The 17772-nt window shown below is 44.5% G+C and overlaps 1 protein-coding gene and 1 long non-coding RNA gene across 3 annotated transcripts in view; one reads left to right on the forward strand and one right to left on the reverse strand.

Moving 5' to 3' along the window:
- The window catches only part of LOC306962939, a 935443-nt gene that overhangs the window by 857682 nt on the left and 59989 nt on the right, over nucleotides 1–17772 (forward strand). The gene's annotated exons all lie outside the window — the stretch shown is intronic.
- The window catches only part of sparc (secreted protein, acidic, cysteine-rich (osteonectin)), a 61754-nt gene continuing 53198 nt past the window's right edge, over nucleotides 9217–17772 (reverse strand). Inside the window, exons 5-10 of one of the 2 annotated variants that reach the window (XM_079556275.1) lie at nucleotides 16808–16929; nucleotides 15167–15287; nucleotides 13392–13525; nucleotides 11439–11587; nucleotides 11219–11367; nucleotides 9217–9747 (exon numbers count right to left, since the gene is read on the reverse strand). In XM_079556275.1, the coding sequence (XP_079412401.1) occupies nucleotides 9719–9747; nucleotides 11219–11367; nucleotides 11439–11587; nucleotides 13392–13525; nucleotides 15167–15287; nucleotides 16808–16929 (704 nt within the window). In that variant the 3' untranslated portion in view covers nucleotides 9217–9718. The remainder of the gene's footprint in view (nucleotides 9748–11218; nucleotides 11368–11438; nucleotides 11588–13391; nucleotides 13526–15166; nucleotides 15288–16807; nucleotides 16930–17772) is intronic. The other variant, XM_079556274.1, reaches the window with a different exon arrangement.

Below are 17772 nucleotides of genomic sequence, written 5' to 3' on the forward strand. Positions count from 1 at the left end.
GGGTTCGATTCTCATCTCCCGCAGATGCCCACTGTCGTTGTGTCCTTGGGCAAGACACTTCACTTTTCATACTAGTTGATGTTAGACACATCCTCCTCGAGACTGTAGATTTTCCTTTGTAATTAGAAATTCAAAACTGTCACATCTGATTGTAGGTAGCAGTCACAAGATGGCCGCCTCATATGCCACAGCAGCGGACGGTGAGTTCACTCTGCTGTTATTTCTATGTCTTTCTTCAAGTCACACCCCCTGGTTTTCAGCCAATCACGGAGCGGCGTTCTTCTGCCTGGACGCTGTTAAAAATGAGCCGCTCATTTTTACTGGAATGAAACTCATTGGTCGGAAAGTTGCATTTATAAAGTTCCGTTACGCTTTATTTGTTTTGATATTTTGACTCTCCCGTGACCGCTTATGAATAAAGAAGTAGGTTCACTATTGCCTGGCTCTGCCATACTCTTCCCTGGTTTATCAGGCTAGGTTCACTATAATTGTGCACTTGAGCTGAATGTCCACACGGGGGCGCCCAATGCTTTGCAAAACTAAAGCCTCGCATGACTTGAGCGCGTCTCGGCGAAAAAGGAGAAATTTATTTATTTTGAATAAATAAAAATGATCTTCTGTTTTCAGACAGTGGTAATTATTCTTTGCTGATATAATTAAATTGTGCAAACTATAATTAAATCCAGCGTTTACTATTTGTGGCCTCAAATAGGTCGTTATGTAAGAGGGAGCATGACTTTATTTATGGAACCCAGACTTACTTTTAGAATTAAGTACCAATCAGTTTTCTAAAATTAATTATATTATTATATGATTATTATATAGTGCTTCTTCGTGCACTCAAACAGCATTTTGCAGTTTGACACAATGCAAGAATATGGATATTGCATAACAGTGCATCTTAATGTGTACAGTATTTTTGTTAAAGGGGGTTATTATGCAAAATCGACTTTTTCAAGCTTTACATCATGTTATTATGTCACTCCCTCATTAAAAACATGGCTGAAGTGTTGCCTTGGCACATTCACGTATTTTTGAGTAATCTGTAAAAACTCTGATGGCGGCCATTTTAGGGATAGGTTTGCCTGAGTCCTCCTAGGAACGCCCCCACCTCCTGGAGACGCCTCCGAGCTTTGTAACCAACCACTGCTCCTCAGCAGAACCCCCTCCCCACTGATGCCACAGACAGCGTGTGGAGGGGGCGTGTCTAAAGGCTCAGAGGTTCTTAAAGAGACAGAGGCCTATTTCAAGACATTCACTACAGCCATTTTGAGAGAGACATTTTATACAAGGCAGTTATTCTAATTTACTGCATTTACAGACCAACAGAAGGTTTGTCATCATTGTAGTGTGATATAGACTGGTGCTATGGGACTGACAAAAGCAAAGAATACCCCCTCTTTAAGGTTATTGGCAGACTGCAGGCAAACAAAAGCGCATGTCGCCCCCTACTGTATTGCATATGCAACAACATAGTGTCAAAACAAAAACATTTAAGGAGAAAAAAAAGAAAAATCCAGATCCACTCCACATTTGCCTTTAGTGTGATTGTATCTCAACAGCTGTTTCATAAAGCTACAGTAGCAAATGATCCATCGGTTAGTTAGCACCAGAGGTCCCTATGCTAAAGTGGCTATGATAGTTAGCATTGAAGCTCCTCCCCCTAACTCCTTCCTAACTGACAGACCAATTCGGACGCTTCTTATCATGGCGGACACTGACGCACATCCGGTTTGGCGTAAGACCTCTTACCAATCTGCTCGTTTCGGACGGGACGAAGTCTTTCACCCCCAGAGCTGTTTCATTCTGTTGGAACACTGCCCTCTTGTGGACACATTTCATCATTGCGACTTCTCCTAAACGTCCCGCCCACCATTACTGTATTTGTGCGTGAGTAACTATCGGAGAACATTTGACTTGAGTGTCAGTTTTAACTGTTTGATTCATGTTTCTGTCGTGACATAAATGAGCTTGAAATTTTTTTTGAAAATTGTACAGAAAATACCATAAAAATAAATAATTAAGAAGAATTAAGGAACAAACACAAAGAAATATGAAGATTTGTCCCTTTAAGGTTTACTTAAGGTACTTTGTTTTTGACTCAAGAGTATAGATATTTTAATATAACTCGAGTTACGAGTAAAAAGTACTGTATGAATAATACTTGCAAAAGTCAAGCACTGTAAAAAATTAAAAGCTAGATAAGTGTAAATGCCTCAATTTGAGCAAAATAGTCCACACGTTTTGACTATTGGAGATGTAGTTGACCATTTGACCTGGATTATTTCACTCGTTTCAACACATTTTTCATTCCAGGTCATTTTAGTAAGAGATTTACCTTAGAAATAATCTGAAATGTCCTCAAACACAGTGGTCAGATCAGGAAAGAGGGGTAAATGAGTGAAAACCGCTCCAAACAAGATCCATTTCCTCAGTTCATGAGTAAGAAAGAGTAATGTTTCTTTGATATGATTTGAAGTAGAAGTATGAAGTAGTGACCCAAATAAAGCGTGTGTAACTTTATAATGTACTCACAGTGGCTGTTCTCTTCACTCATATAACTGAGTGTTACCCACCTCGGTTTATACTCTCCTTAATTACCAGATCAGCCCGTGGCAATTTCCAATTTCCAAACAGCTGTACTACATTCCACTTTGAGCGCTGTTTCCTGAACAGGAGGAGGAGGAGCCGCCTCAGTCTGGATGAACGGGTGGAGATGGAGACCGGGCGCGGAGGGAAAACCACCGTCACTGCAGAAACAACAGGACGACTGGGGGAAGTGTCTGAACCTTCTGACTGTCCGGAGACTCCAGCCTGTGTCTCCCCAAAGTCCTGCAGTGCTCGTGTTTGTTTCATTTCCAATAACTCACTTTTTTAGGTAACAATGTAAACCCTTAACCCCCGCCTGGACCGAGGGCATGTTCTCCAGTTTTACCCCAAACTAATTATATGAAAGGCTTCTTGACCTGAGAGATTACAGCCCACAGACCAGTGTAACACCTCATTTGAAAGCTAAGACCGATAAAACTGAGCTAAGCTTCTTATTGGTTGTCATGTAATGCAACTGATTAAGCCACAAAATGGGACTAAAACGTGTCAAAAAAGCAATAACGGGTTGAAAACAACCAAACAGGAGGAACACGTGACAGTAAAGGCTGTAAACTGACCATGTTACGTCAACGGGAAATGAGTCAAACTGCGATGGACCTTTACCTCTGTCTATGTCACTTGTCAGCAGCTTAAACAGAAAAATAACTTTTCTGCCCAACGTTTCTTCATTAACATTTGCTGCTTCATTGAAACGAAATGATAATTATGCAACTGATGAACTAACAACAGAAAAGTCACATTTTCAAACGCATTAAAACTTGTCATATGGACTTTAAAGCCACACTGCGGAACATTCACGGAGCTGACCAGTGCAGGACACCACGCTCTGAAGCAGAGACAAACCCAGGAGGATCAGAGGAGACTGAAGGCAGACTGGTTCCTCCGTGTGGTTTCCCCGACCTCCAAAAACATGCGGGTCAGGTTTGGCCCACAGCGACTCAGGACCAGAGCCGGTTTTTCCTACATGCAAACAGGCCAGGTGCGTAGGGCCCCCACAGGTGCAAGGGCCCCACATCTCAGTCAAACTGTGTTGTTTCATTGATTAATCAGCGCGTTGTTACGGGACAGGCTCTGACAGCCTCACTCAAGCTCCGCCTACTTCGCCACATGTAACACCGAAACAGAGCAGTCTGATGAGGTGGATGAGCAGGAGAGACCGCCCGCCTCGCCCCGGTCACTTCTCCGCTCGTGTCCCGCTCGGGCGTCTGTCCCCGGTCACTTCTCCGCTTGTGTCCCACTCGGGCGTCTGTCCCCGGTCACTTCTCCGCTCGTGTCCCGCTCGGGCGTCTGTCCCCCGGTCACTTCTCCGCTCGTGTCCCGCTCGGGCGTCTGTCCCCCGGTCACTTCTCCGCTCGTGTCCCGCTCGGGCGTCTGTCCGCGGTCACTTCTCCGCTCGTGTCCCGCTCGGGCGTCTGTCCCCCGGTCACTTCGCCGCTCGTGTCCCGCTCGGGCGTCTGTCCGCGGTCACTTCTCCGCTCGTGTCCCGCTCGGGCGTCTGTCCCCCGGTCACTTCTCCGCTCGTGTCCCGCTCGGGCGTCTGTCCCCCGGTCACTTCGCCGCTCGTGTCCCGCTCGGGCGTCTGTCCGCGGTCACTTCTCCGCTCGTGTCCCGCTCGGGCGTCTGTCCCCCGGTCACTTCTCCACTCGTGTCCCGCTCGGGCGTCTGTCCCCCGGTCACTTCGCCGCTCGTGTCCCGCTCGGGCGTCTGTCCGCGGTCACTTCTCCGCTCGTGTCCCGCTCGGGCGTCTGCCCCCGGTCACTTCTCCGCTTGTGTCCCACTCGGGCGTCTGTCCCCGGTCACTTCTCCGCTCGTGTCCCGCTCGGGCGTCTGTCCCCCGGTCACTTCTCCGCTCGTGTCCCGCTCGGGCGTCTGTCCCCCGGTCACTTCTCCGCTCGTGTCCCGCTCGGGCGTCTGTCCCCCGGTCACTTCGCCGCTCGTGTCCCGCTCGGGCGTCTGTCCGCGGTCACTTCTCCGCTCGTGTCCCGCTCGGGCGTCTGTCCCCCGGTCACTTCTCCGCTCGTGTCCCGCTCGGGCGTCTGTCCCCCGGTCACTTCGCCGCTCGTGTCCCGCTCGGGCGTCTGTCCGCGGTCACTTCTCCGCTCGTGTCCCGCTCGGGCGTCTGTCCCCCGGTCACTTCTCCACTCGTGTCCCGCTCGGGCGTCTGTCCCCCGGTCACTTCGCCGCTCGTGTCCCGCTCGGGCGTCTGTCCGCGGTCACTTCTCCGCTCGTGTCCCGCTCGGGCGTCTGTCCCCCGGTCACTTCTCCGCTCGTGTCCCGCTCGGGCGTCTGTCCCCCGGTCACTTCTCCGCTCGTGTCCCGCTCGGGCGTCTGTCCGCGGTCACTTCTCCGCTCGTGTCCCGCTCGGGCGTCTGTCCCCCGTTCACTTCGCCTCCTGAGCGCCTGCATGTCCCCCGTGTCCCGGGCGCTGCTCTCATGTTTTCTCTGCTCGGACTCGGGGCGTCGGCCTCACTCTTATTTAAACTCTTCTTGTCGTCTCTAGCGGAGAATCAGGACAGTCGTTTGATGGATGGACCAGAGTAAAGCCGTTCTACGTGATCTTTTTGTCTCAAAGAGGAGGTGAATCCACACAGTTACTTACAGTAACTCTGGTTCTGTGAAAGTTCACAGTCTATAATGAATTGTTCAAATCACAGGCTAATTCTCAGTGGTCAGACTGAAATAACCGTCAGGTGCAGGTTTCAGTTAGTTTTAAATCAGCGGTTCCCAAACTGTGGGTCAGGGACCAGAGGGGAGAGAATGGGACCATTTACCATTTTAAAACGTGGGGAAATAGACAATAGTCGTCCTAAATCCCAGTCTGACAGTGGCTTAGTGGTTAGTGGTTCTCAGTCAGAGGGGCGGGGCCTGAACTGAGGTCATTATGTTCCACTTCTGCCCTGCTGTGGAACTGTGTTTACCGTAAATGGGTTCGCTCTTTGTCAAATAGCCCTGGGATGGGAACTGTAGGGCCCAGAGGAGCCAGCACCGGCTCTGCTCAGGACTAACACCTGAACACTATGCCGCTGTACGACTGTACAATGATAAATACAGCTCTTACTTACTACATTTACCCATTATGAGATCAATACTTCCATGTTATTCCATTCCAAAGGCGCATGTGCTCCTGATTCTGATTAGGCAACTTTTTATGTAAGAAATCACATGGCCTCTGTGACGCTCCAGCAGCAAAGGTTCTCACCAGAAAACCTACAAAACAACTGATCCTGGAGCGTTGTAGAGACCACCGTGATTCAAAGTAAAGGCGCCATGCGGACCACGCACAATAAAGTCAATTACACACAAATATAAAGATTGTTTTTTCACACAAAAAGTTCCATAATGCAGCTTTAAGGTAAATACAATAAACTCTACAACTGCTCCCCTGTTTGTTCTATAGTACTGCATGTCCCTGTATTTGTTCTATAGTACTGCATGTCCCTGTATCTGTTCTATAGTACTGCATGTCCCTGTATCTGTTCTATAGTACTGCATGTCCCTGTATCTGTTCTATAGTACTGCATGTCCCTGTATTTGTTCTATAGTACTGCATGTCCCTGTATCTGTTTTATAGTACTGCATGTCCCTGTATTTGTTCTATAGTACTGCATGTTCCTGTATCTGTTCTATAGTACTGCATGTCCCTGTATTTGTTCTATAGTACTGCGTGTCCCTGTATCTGTTCTATAGTACTGCGTGTCCCTGTATCTGTTCTATAGTACTGTGTGTTCCTTTATTTGTTCTATAGTACTGCGTGTTCCTGTATTTGTTCTATAGTACTGCATGTCCCTGTTTCTGTTCTATAGTACTGCATGTTCCTGTATTTAGTACTGCGTGTCCCTGTATCTGTTCTATAGTACTGCGTGTCCCTGTATCTGTTCTATAGTACTGCATGTCCCTGTATCTGTTCTATAGTACTGCGTGTCCCTGTATCTGTTCTATAGTACTGCATGTTCCTGTATTTAGTACTGCGTGTTCCTGTATATACTCCCTCTGACCACAGGGAGGTGCTCCGCCTGTAATTGCTCTATAAATGTAGCCGGCGCTCCGGGTCCAAACCGCGCGAGGTTTACTCACCGCCGCAGTTTACGGCTTTAACCAAAACACGACCTTCTCTGCAACTAAAGCCGTGTGTCTGGGTAAAAGTACACACACCAAAAACACACGCCAAAACCCAAGAGTACTGAGGGATTTACACGAGCTCTGAGAGTTATGAAAGGTCCTGAGGAACAAATATACTGGAAGTTGAAGTTCATTTGCAAAAACAGAAAACCTACGCTGGCTAATGTCTGTGTTTTTCACCTTCCCGTCGTCCCTCTGGGGGTAATAAAGTGTTAAAGGGATGATCGAGGGTCTTTCATCGCCCCCTGGTGTCTCTGACCAGAAAACTGATCACCCTGAATCACCAATACACACTAATAGAATCACGAAGAAGAAGCTAACGGGCAAAGCTAACTGTGGGCTAGCTCCACTTAAACAGTATTTACAGCCAGGTTTGAGTGAAAAAAATGATCTGTCCCTTTGTCTTTTCTGTCAGTGCAGGATTTACTCTCACGGACAATTCATGAGTAAAAACACAACATGTACGACACCTGCAGTGGCGCTTATGGCCTCTAGGGGCACGAGTTACTTAGTAAAGCAGGGGTGTCCAAACTTTTTTCATGGGGGGCCGCATACTGAAGCGTACACAGGGTGAAGGGCCATAGATCGGTGGTTAGTGCCGCAAAACCTTTGACTAGCAGAGGTTTAAATTGCGCCCCACACCTTTATTTCTGCTCAAAACCTTCATGCCAGCTCTGTCTCACAGTAAAAGGTTTGTTGTTTGGTTAGAATTGTGTAGAATTATCACATTTCAAATAAAAAGGACTATCTCTGATGATGTGTCCCGATTCAGCAAGAAGGCAGAGGGCCACCAAACATTGGTCTGAGGGCCGCATTTGGCCTCCGGGCCGCACTTTGGACACCCCTGTAGTAAAGAGATTAATCAAATTTGCACATCTTTAGTTTCAGTGTCATAGACCGGAGATATCTGCTTTTGCAAATGAACTCCTCACTTTTAGACAAATCCGTGTTTAAAGGGACTAAACCCGGGGGTCAGACTCATGTTGGGTCACGTCCCGCATATAACAGAGAATATAGTAAATGAATAATAATGAGCTGTGATTTGACTGTAGCTTCATTAATAACAACGGTTACACTTGTATTGCACTTTACAAGCCTGTGTCACAAGTTCCTCAAAGTACTACATAGTCATCATTCATTCACTCCACACTCGCTGGTGGTAAGCTGTTATTGAAGCCACAGCCGCCCTGGGGCAGACTGTCCATGTACCACGTGGCAATATAATGTGCTGTTCATATCCTGAGCTCTTATTATGTCAGTGCCCTCTGCTGGACACAAGTGGAACTCTTTCCTTTTCTTAAATGTAATGCCCCCTAGTGGCTAGAATGAGCATTCTGGTTATTCTTTAAAGATTCATAACTCCGCACAGGAATGGGCTGAGACTCGGACTCGGATCGCAATACTTTGTGCTGCAATACCAAGTATCGATGCTTTTTCAAGTATTGCAATACTTTCAGTACTTATGTTTGGAGGCGGTTTTATCCTGCACTCTTTTCCAGTAACAGCTCTTCGTCACATTTCAGGTTAATGCATTTTTGGATCTTAAAGGGACTATAAGGAGTTTAAAAATGTTAAAACTAAGTATTTTCCTCCCCTACATGTTCCAGCCATGTCCTAATGTGTAGAATGAGCTCAGACCTGTTCACCACAACTGCCTCTAAAATCCTGCACTGTCACTCAAAAATGTGTCTCTTCGGCCCGAATTACCGTCATGCACGAGCTTAATATAGAAGGTGCAGTTACACATATGGCCTGAGGTGGCAGTAGTGAGTATAAAATGGCGAACTTGCTTCCAGCCCCTTTAACACTTCAAAAACGGTCAAATGACATTGGGTTTATAAACTTTGAACACTTTTTTTTTTTAAACAAATTTGAAGGTTAACATATTACAAATCGTGATTACTTATTGTGTCGCGATACGTATCGGATCATGACAAAAGTGGATCGTCCCAGCCCTACTAGAAACTTACTTTTTTTTTTACATACTCGGGAATTTATGCTCTACTGGGCAGGGGCCGAATTAAATCATCTCACGGTCCAGATCAGGCCCATGGGCCGTATGTTTGACACCCCTGGACTAGATGGAAGTTTACATGTTTATACTCACTACTCCCACCTCAGGTCTTATGCGTAACTGCAGCTTCTATATTAAGCTCGTGCATGACGGCACTTCAGACCCGACATGAAACTTTTCTGAGTGACAGGGCAGGATTTTAGAGGCAGGTGTGGTGAACAGGTCTGGTGTTTTTAAGTCCGTTTAGTCTCTTTAAGTGTAGAAAACCTTCTTTTTGCAAACAAATGTCATGGTTTCCTGCAGCAGACGCTTGGACAGGAGTGAAGCAGTTTTAAAAGTCTTCATATCGCTGGTGTTTCTGATCCTATATCGGTTTGTTTTTGGAAATGAAACAAAACGTGGAAAGCACGCAGAGATCGGCAACTGTTTTGTGACACCTTTATTTTGTTTTTTAGGCGTTTTGTCAGTAGAAACATGAGAGAGAAACGCTCAGCCTGCGAGACTTTCCCCGTCTGTTTATATTCAGTCAGTTATCGACAGTGAAATGAAGAGCCCACCACCAACGCAATAACTATGTGCATCTGTAGGAAGCAAAGCAGAGGGAGTGTTTATTTAGAAACTTTATTCTTTACAACTTTGTCTCCTTGTGAAGAAAAAAAAAAACTCAAATTGATCCCAAATTGTTTGCCCTGAATCGACAAAGTTAGCGTCATAATAATAATATTTAAAAATCAAAGAAATACATTTACATCAGAGGTCTGGAGTGTCCGCTTTTAGTACAAACTTGTGCAGGTTTTGTTAAATCTTTTTTTTTCTTTTAGTGGTATAAGGCAGGAAAGAAATCAATGTAAAATTTAAAAAAACAAAACAGAAATAAAATAAAAATAGAATTTGCTCGTAGCACCTTGATTCATGTTAACGTTTGGGAGAAGCTCGTCCCGTTAGTAGCGACTATCGGCTGGAAGGGGAGCGGCTTTAGATGACCAGGTCTTTGTCCACGTCCTCTGTAAGAACGAGAGAAGAAACGGACGTTAGAAACAGGAAGTGAAAGCCAGTGTGATGAAGACAGGAGTGACAAATACAGGCATAGTGAGCTGCATGTATATAAACTGTATATATATAAATGGACAGCTTCTCCTCACTCCTCCCCGTTTACCATGATGACCACGTTCGAGGGGGAAATCATGGCGGGTTTACAGACTCCTCCTCCCCTTCTGGGACGGAGCATGTTCCTAAAAAGGGCATAAGGGCGGGATCTTCACTGTAGACTCCGCCCCTTGTGTGACGTGTAGTTCGGTCGTAGCCGCGTAGCTCCAATGCTAACAGTCCGGCCCTCATTAGTATATGAGATTTCTAAAAAAAAAAAATGTTTACCTAGCCTGGTCCCTTTAATTGTTACTCAGCGTTATCACAGGAGGAATATCGAGCTGTAGACAGTTTTAAAAAGGCTTTACAGTTGTTTAGAACGTGTCTTAAGTCCAAAGCTGTGCAATGTAAAACTAGCTTGTTCTGCACTCCAATGCAGCAATGGCGGCCCCGAGCGTCGTCGTGGTGAACCTCTGCTACAAGCGGCCACTGAGACAGACCCAGCATTATCACAGGAGGAATATCTATCTAGCTGTAGAAAGTTTAAGAAAATTAGAAACCAAGCTTTAAAGTTGTCCCACTGAGATGAAGAATCTCTTTTCCAGGGGAGTCCTGGCCCCAGAGGGGAATCTATTGTACATGTTTTTAGTGGTAGGGGAAACCGGAGGACCCGGAGGAAACCTACGCAGACACAAGGAGAACATGCAAACTCCACACAGAAAGACCCCGTCCAGGTGGGAATCGAACCCGGGCTGTGAGGCGTGAGCGCTAACCACTGCGCAACCGTGCGTTCTAATGGGAGACTAGTGGCTACATGGGGGTACTACAGCAATGGCGACCCTTGTGTGGCGGTCTCGAAGCAGAGCACTCAGCGGCCGTTGCCCATGGCACAGATGGCCTTCAGTCCACCCTGGGGCAGCTCTAGGGCTGGGGACCATCAAATTATATTCTTTGGAATCGAAAACATTATATCTTTAGATCCAAGTATTGATGCTTTTGGTCCAGGGACAGCATTCAAGTGAGTGACTTTGTCGGTTTCCTTTTTCTTTCTTTCTAATGTTTACCCCATTTTACCCATTTTTTTTTATTTTTTTGCCCCATTTTCTTCTTTTTTCCCAGTTTTTCCCCTAATTTTTGCTTGTTTATTAAAATTGTATTTTCTCTATTTCCCCCCATTTGCACATTTCTTGACACTGGAAATGACTTATTGTAAATGCCACACACTATTGTCCTGTTTTCTGGTTCTAGATGACTAATATTTTAGCATCGGTATTGTATCGTTAAAGTACTTGTACTTTGAGCCCCTGGTCAGTCACTATACTAGACTGAAGTACTATATATACTGCAGTACACTGTGCTTATAGACGTGTATCTGTGAGGGATACTGACGGTCCTTGAGGCCGAAGCAGGCGGCCCACTCCTCCAGGGCGATGTAGTTGTCCTTGTCGGAGTCGCACTCGTCAAAGAAGCGCGTGGTGCAGTGCTCCATGGGGATGAGGGGGGCCCGCAGGGGGGCCAGCTCCGTGTGGGTCAGGTACCTGAGAGAGAAGAGGCCAGAGGAGTCAGAGTCAGGCCAGCGCTCTGATGGAGCGTGGGCAGAGGGACTGACCCGTCACTGGGGTGCTGGTCCAGCTGTCCGAACTGCCAGTGCACGGGGAAGATGTACATGTTGTAGTTCTTCTGGAAGTCGTGGGCCAGCAGGTCCAGGGAGTGCTCGCCGGCCTGGAGGCGCTTCTCGTTCTCGTAGATCTTCTTCACCTGAGCACGAACACACGGAAAACAGGGACGTTTATGGAAAAGCTCAGCTGACAGACGGTTTTATGACTTTAAGTGCAAAAATACATCCTCCACTGGCAGGTGTTTGACTTGTTAAAGCAACATTTACTTAAAAGCACTTAACCTGCTTTGTTTCTAGAACTGGAGCGAAATTAGTTTGGTCCTTTTTTAGCATAAGCTCAGTCTGTAAACTCAGACATCTGTGGGAGAAACACTGTGCACCTACATCAGGAGTGTCAAACTGGGCCGGATATAATCTTAACATGAAAATACTATTAAGAAAACATGTTTCCAATACATGAATAAGAATGAGCTGTGATTGTAAAATAAAAACCTGACTGTAGTAAATAACTTACTATAACAGAGTGTGGAGTCAACAATATAACGACTACTGTGTACTCAGAAAAACTTCAAAACTAAATTCAAGTTTAAAGAGGGAGTGTTATGCATAATAGACTTTTTCAAGCTTTACATCATGTTATTATGTCATTCCCTCATTAAAAACATGGCTGAAGTGTTGCCTTGGCACATTCACGTATTTCTGAGTAATCTGTAAAAACTCTGATGGCGGCCATTTTAGGGATAGGTTTGCCTGAGTCCTCCTAGGAACGCCCCCACCTCCTGGAGACGCCTCCGAGCTTTCGTCACCAGCCGAGTAACCAACCACTGCTCCTCAGCAGAACCCCCTCCCCACTGATGCCACAGACAGCGTGTGGAGGGGGCGTGTCTAAAGGCTCAGAGGTTCTTAAAGAGACAGAGGCCTATTTCAAGACATTCACTACAGCCATTTTGAGAGAGACATTTTATACAAGGCAGTTATTCTGATTTACTGCATTTACAGACCAACAGAAGGTTTGTCATCATTGTAGTGTGATATAGACTGGTGCTGTGTGACTGAAAAAAGCATAACACCCCCTCTTTAACACATTAAACTTGAATTTAGTTTTGAAGTTTCTGAGAGTACACTGTAGTCATTACTCATGGACTCCACACTCTGTTGGGGTAAGTTATTGTAGTCAGAGCTGCCCTGGGGCAGACTGACCAATTACCACGGGGCTATAATGTATTGTTTATATCCTGATCTGTTATTGTGTCAGTGCCCTCTGCTGGACACATGTGGAATCCTTTCCTTTTTTTAAATTTAAGTTGCCCCTAGTGGCTGGATGAGTATACTGGTTATTTCCATAATAATGTTTTGGCGTACTCAGGACATTGTGCTCTGCAAGTCAGGGGCCGGATTTGGCCCGCGGGCCGCCAGCTTGACATGTCTGATGTAAATATAAAACATTTGTATCCATTTTAATGAAATGTGAACGTGAAGCTGTAAGTTGTGATAAACTCGTCCCTGTCAACAAATGGGATGCGACAAATATGTTTAGAAAGTTATGAGTTTGGACACAACTAACGTTTGAACTGAGTGGTTTCCTCTTTCATTGTTTGTAATTTAGATAAAATCAGACATAAGGCCTTTAAGATTTTAACTTATCAATATATCATTTTTTGCAGTTAAGGGCCATCTCCATTTATCGTGATCTGTTTATCTGTGTGAACATAAGGCCGTTTTCACACAGGCTCTGGTTGGGTCTAAACAGCTGATCCGAGTACACATGGAGTCCAGAAAGGGGAAGGGAGGGAGTTCAGCTTCTTGACAGCCAGGTGGATGCCTGTTTCATCATGATCTTGCGGGAGTCACTGATCGACTTGGTGAATCACGAGACGTGTTCAAAGAAACGTCTCGATTTCTCAGACTCCTTTGAACAAGGGCTGTTTCTCTGAGGTTTCTCACCCTGAGCTTCTGCTTCTCGTTGAGCAGGCTGTTCTCCTCGTCTCTCTCGTACAGAGTCACCAGGACGTTCTTCAGCCAGTCTCTCATCCTCAGAGGGAACTCGCTCAGCTCAGAGTCCACGCACGGCTCGATGACTGCGGAGAAACAAACATATACAGGCGTTAGACGTAATAAATCTAAAAAAGACCAAATACAAAGAGGCGAGCAGCTCTGAAAATGCTTCGTTGGATAATCACTTCGCCAAAGCTCAAGCTAATCCTCCTCCGCACATTCCTGAGATGCTTTTCAGCTGCAGTCGAGCCGCTGTGACCTGATCTCCGGCTGACCCCTGAGGAGGAGTCTGCGCTGATTAAACACCAGCGATGCAACAAGTCCCAACGAAGAACAACACTGTGCACGGCTCGGCATTCATAATGATCACACAGCCTTTAGTCAGAGAGTCAGACTGAATTCAGCTTCAGTGTGCAGCAAATTTAATAGAAAAAAAACACAAACATAAATAAATAATAATTTTTTATGTTCTCGTAATCATTGCTCAAGAAGAAAACAGTTAAAACACGGCCCCAGAGATGCACATTTATGTGAAGAAACCAGCAAGTCAGTGTTTAAGCTGCTCAAGAAGCTAGCATGCTACTGGTTAGCATTTAGCTTCAACAGCTCAGCTCTGACCTCTCCAAGAGAAATCCCTGAACTACAAACATCTGGCCTTGGATACAACATGTGACAGAGGTCAGAGGTCAGGGCTGTTACTAAGGTATTTCCTCAGTGTTCATAGATGTGAAACATACATGTGTTTATCATGTTGAAGCCATTGACTGTTGCTAACCCGTAGCATGCTAACGTCTTGAGCAGCTTAACCTCTTAACTCAGATTTTTTTCCATCATTTTTTTGTTGGGTATTCAACTCATTTTTGTAACTTTTTTTGTCACATTTTTGTCATTTTTTTGTTATTTTTTTGTCAATTTTGTGTCAATTTCTTGTGACATTTTTGCCACTTTTTCATACATTTTTCGTTACTTTTTTGTCAATTTTTTGTAATTTCTTTGTCACATTTTATAAAATTTTTGTCACTTTTTGTCAATGTTTTCTTGCTTTTTTGTCACATTTCCATCATTGTTTTCGTCTCAGCTTTTTTCCAGAAGCTTTTTGACTGGGGTAAAGCCAAACTGGAGAAAATGTGCTCGGTTAAGGTGGGAGTTAAGGGCTTAAACACAGACTCAGACTGAGACTCTGTCGACATGACAAACAGTAAAAATCCCAGAGAAAGGTTTTCTGTTTCCTCTTTGCAAATCCAGAGCTGCTACGTCTGTGCTACATCTCTGGGGCCGTGTTTTACTCTTAACTTCTTGAGCAATAATTACGAGTAAATAAAAATGTCACTGTTGATCAGTTCTTTCATTTTCATCCTGAGTAGAGATATTGTCACATGTTGTAGAACTCCATAATTCTACTTCGGTATTCAAAATGGCCGCTGGAACTGTGTGTGATGTCATAAGAAACGCATGTATAGTGTATGTAAACATCTGGTTCACCTGCTTTCTGTTTTTGTTTTGCCCTAGTGGAGGCTAAAAGAAAGTCACAGCCTTGTTCTGTATAGTCTTCATATTCCTCTTTAGTAACGAAATGAACAAAATGTGGTTAATGACGTTGAAGAAAGGGCTGATTTTTGGTACGATTGAAGTCTATTTTATGGCACAAACTTTACAGCTTTCAGCCCCGGCTCTGCTCGGTTTTGTGCTCGGTTTTGTGCTGGGTTTCTGTATTTGTTACTCACATTTGCAGGGGCCGATGTAGTCCAGGTGCAGCTTGTGGCCCTTCTTGGTTCCCTCCAGGGTGCACTTTGTGGCGAAGAAGTGGCAGGACGTGTCGTAGGTTTTGTTGTCGGTTCCGCAAACCTGGAAAAACAACGGGAAACGAAAGCTTTATTACCATTACGATGAAATCTACTTTTATCACAAGCGTCACGAACACCCAGTCAATCAGCATTTGTTTGGAGTTAATTGTTATTTTCAGATCGGGCAGTTCATTTATTCTGCATTTGCAAGTAGTTTCCCCTATTTAAATACAGTTATCTGAGAAGTTACACAGTCCAAGTATATTAGGAACACTTCAACTTTACTGCGCGGACGTCGAAGTGCTCCTAAAGTATTATTACGCCTCAGGCTAACTAGACGTGTAACTTTTCACATAACCGTATTTAAATCGGGGAAACGTGGAAGAGCTCGGCCACTTCTAACTTCACCCCAGTTTGGAGCCATACCTTTGCTAGGAGAGGCTAAATGCTAACAACATTAGCGTGACAGAGCGCACGCACAAAGACCAGACAGGTACACATCAACTCGTCTAAGCTCAGGTAAGAACAGATCTCAGTCTGTATAAACGGTGGCCTGTTCCTTTGCAGCGGTAGGCAAGTTTTCTTAGCGGAGGGACGATTTTCTTTATTGTTAATAGACCGAGGGCCGAAGCCGCTGATTATTAGCCCAAAGCAAAGCAAAACACTGGAAAAATGACCATCTTAAATGAGACAAATGACTTAAAATTGCTTGAATGAAAGTTCTTCTATGTTGAATTTGAGTCGGTTTGAACTAATCCAAGATACAAATGCTATAACGCCAATGGAACAAGAAGAAAAAAGAGAATATCAACTACTAGAGGTTTTATCTCATCTAAGACAGACCAAATCTACTCAAACCTTAGATTTATTCTGTTAATTCAAGTAGATTTATGTCATTTCTTCCTTAAAACGATAATTATTTTTCCATATGTACATAATATATGACTGGGTGCATTGACAGTATTTCTAACTTTTTTTCTCCCATTTAACTGTAATAATGTTAAAAGTACTCTCTGATTTGTCTAATAATGTCTCTCAAAATCATCTTGAGGGCCAGATGTGCTGTGCTGGAGGGCCGGATTTGGCCCCCGGGCCTGGCGTTGCCTACCCCTGCTTTAAAGTGACACTATGTGAATCTAATGTTGTCAAAAGAAAACAGGAGAGAAAGGGAAAAGGAAATCTTTGACTGAACTTTTGCTTGGTCATTACTATTTTTAGTTCAGTTTAGTTTACTGTAGCTACTCATATAGAACATATAGCAATTTTAAAGTACTTTGCCCAACACTAATAGAAACCTATACTAGAATTTTGTCATTTAGAACCAGAAAACAGAACAAAAATTTTAGGTTTCCAAGCTTTCCTTTGACCCAACAGCATCAAAACTTGGATGTAAAGATATATTTTTTCTCTGTACCTGCTTTTCGACACCAGTAGTGCCTAAACTTTCCAATACTGATCATTTAACAGCACCAGCCCTGCACTAGTTTAGTACTTCAGAGTCTCCTCTATGATGTTTACAATAATCCTGATCTACATTGTGTTGGAGAGACATTTGTGAGATGGTTTCCGAGTAAAACCCACGTGTTCGAACTCTGCTTCGGCGGGGGGGCAGGTGGAGGGGTCCTGGCACACGCACATGGGGGTGTTGCTCTCGTCCACCTCGCAGACCTTTCCCTTCTTGCAGTGGTGGTTCAGGCACGGGTCTGCAAAACAGAAGCGGAAACACATCCATCTGTGAGCAGGAGGAAACTGGGCACGGATCAACAATCGGCGAACAGAGGTGCGTTTGTAAAGCTGGAGAAACGTGTGACTTTCCACTGTCTGACTCTCTGGTGTCTGACTCTCCGCTGAGGTCAGAGAGAAATAAAACGACAGTCCTGGAGCCCAGAGTTTACATAATGCTGTTTAGAATGTGGCCTTTTAAGGAGAACTTTAGGACGGGACACGGAGACTAAAATTATAGCTATAACTGCACAACTGAGACAAGTTTACCACGACAACAAAATACTCAACAAATATGTCAATGCAACATTTTTATGATTTTCATTTTTGTTCTTCATTTTTGTAATTTATTTCATTCATTTAAAAATGCAACAACAGCATTTAGCTTGAATGAAAAGGAGCAGAAAGAAGTAAAAACTTATAATGTCTGCCCCTCATCAACACAAAATCATTTACAGTTTCATAGAATTAGATTTTTTCACTTTACAATCAAGACTGTTCCTCAGAGCGACTCCTTTGACTGAGAAACATCTTTCCTTTGCTGCCGATTGAAACCTGGGTTTTGTGAAAATCTCTGTACCTTTTAGTTCATATCTGCTTTTTCTCTTATTGAATCTGCTTTGTAAACTATACATGTTTTTTAAAAGGTTTTCAGTCTTTTTAGTTGTATGAATAAACGGTTGGTCTGGTCTCTCTTTCCACTTCCACTGGCGACTCTAATCGCTCTTTTCTGTAACAAAAAAAATGGATTAATGTATGTTTTGCAGGCTCTTCCCCACACTTCAATGCAATAGGTCAGAAATGGAACAATCCATGAGTTATAC

The sequence above is a fragment of the Gobius niger genome (assembly GCF_951799975.1).
Source record: "Gobius niger genome assembly, chromosome: 5".
Classification (NCBI taxonomy): Eukaryota; Metazoa; Chordata; class Actinopteri; order Gobiiformes; family Gobiidae; genus Gobius; species Gobius niger.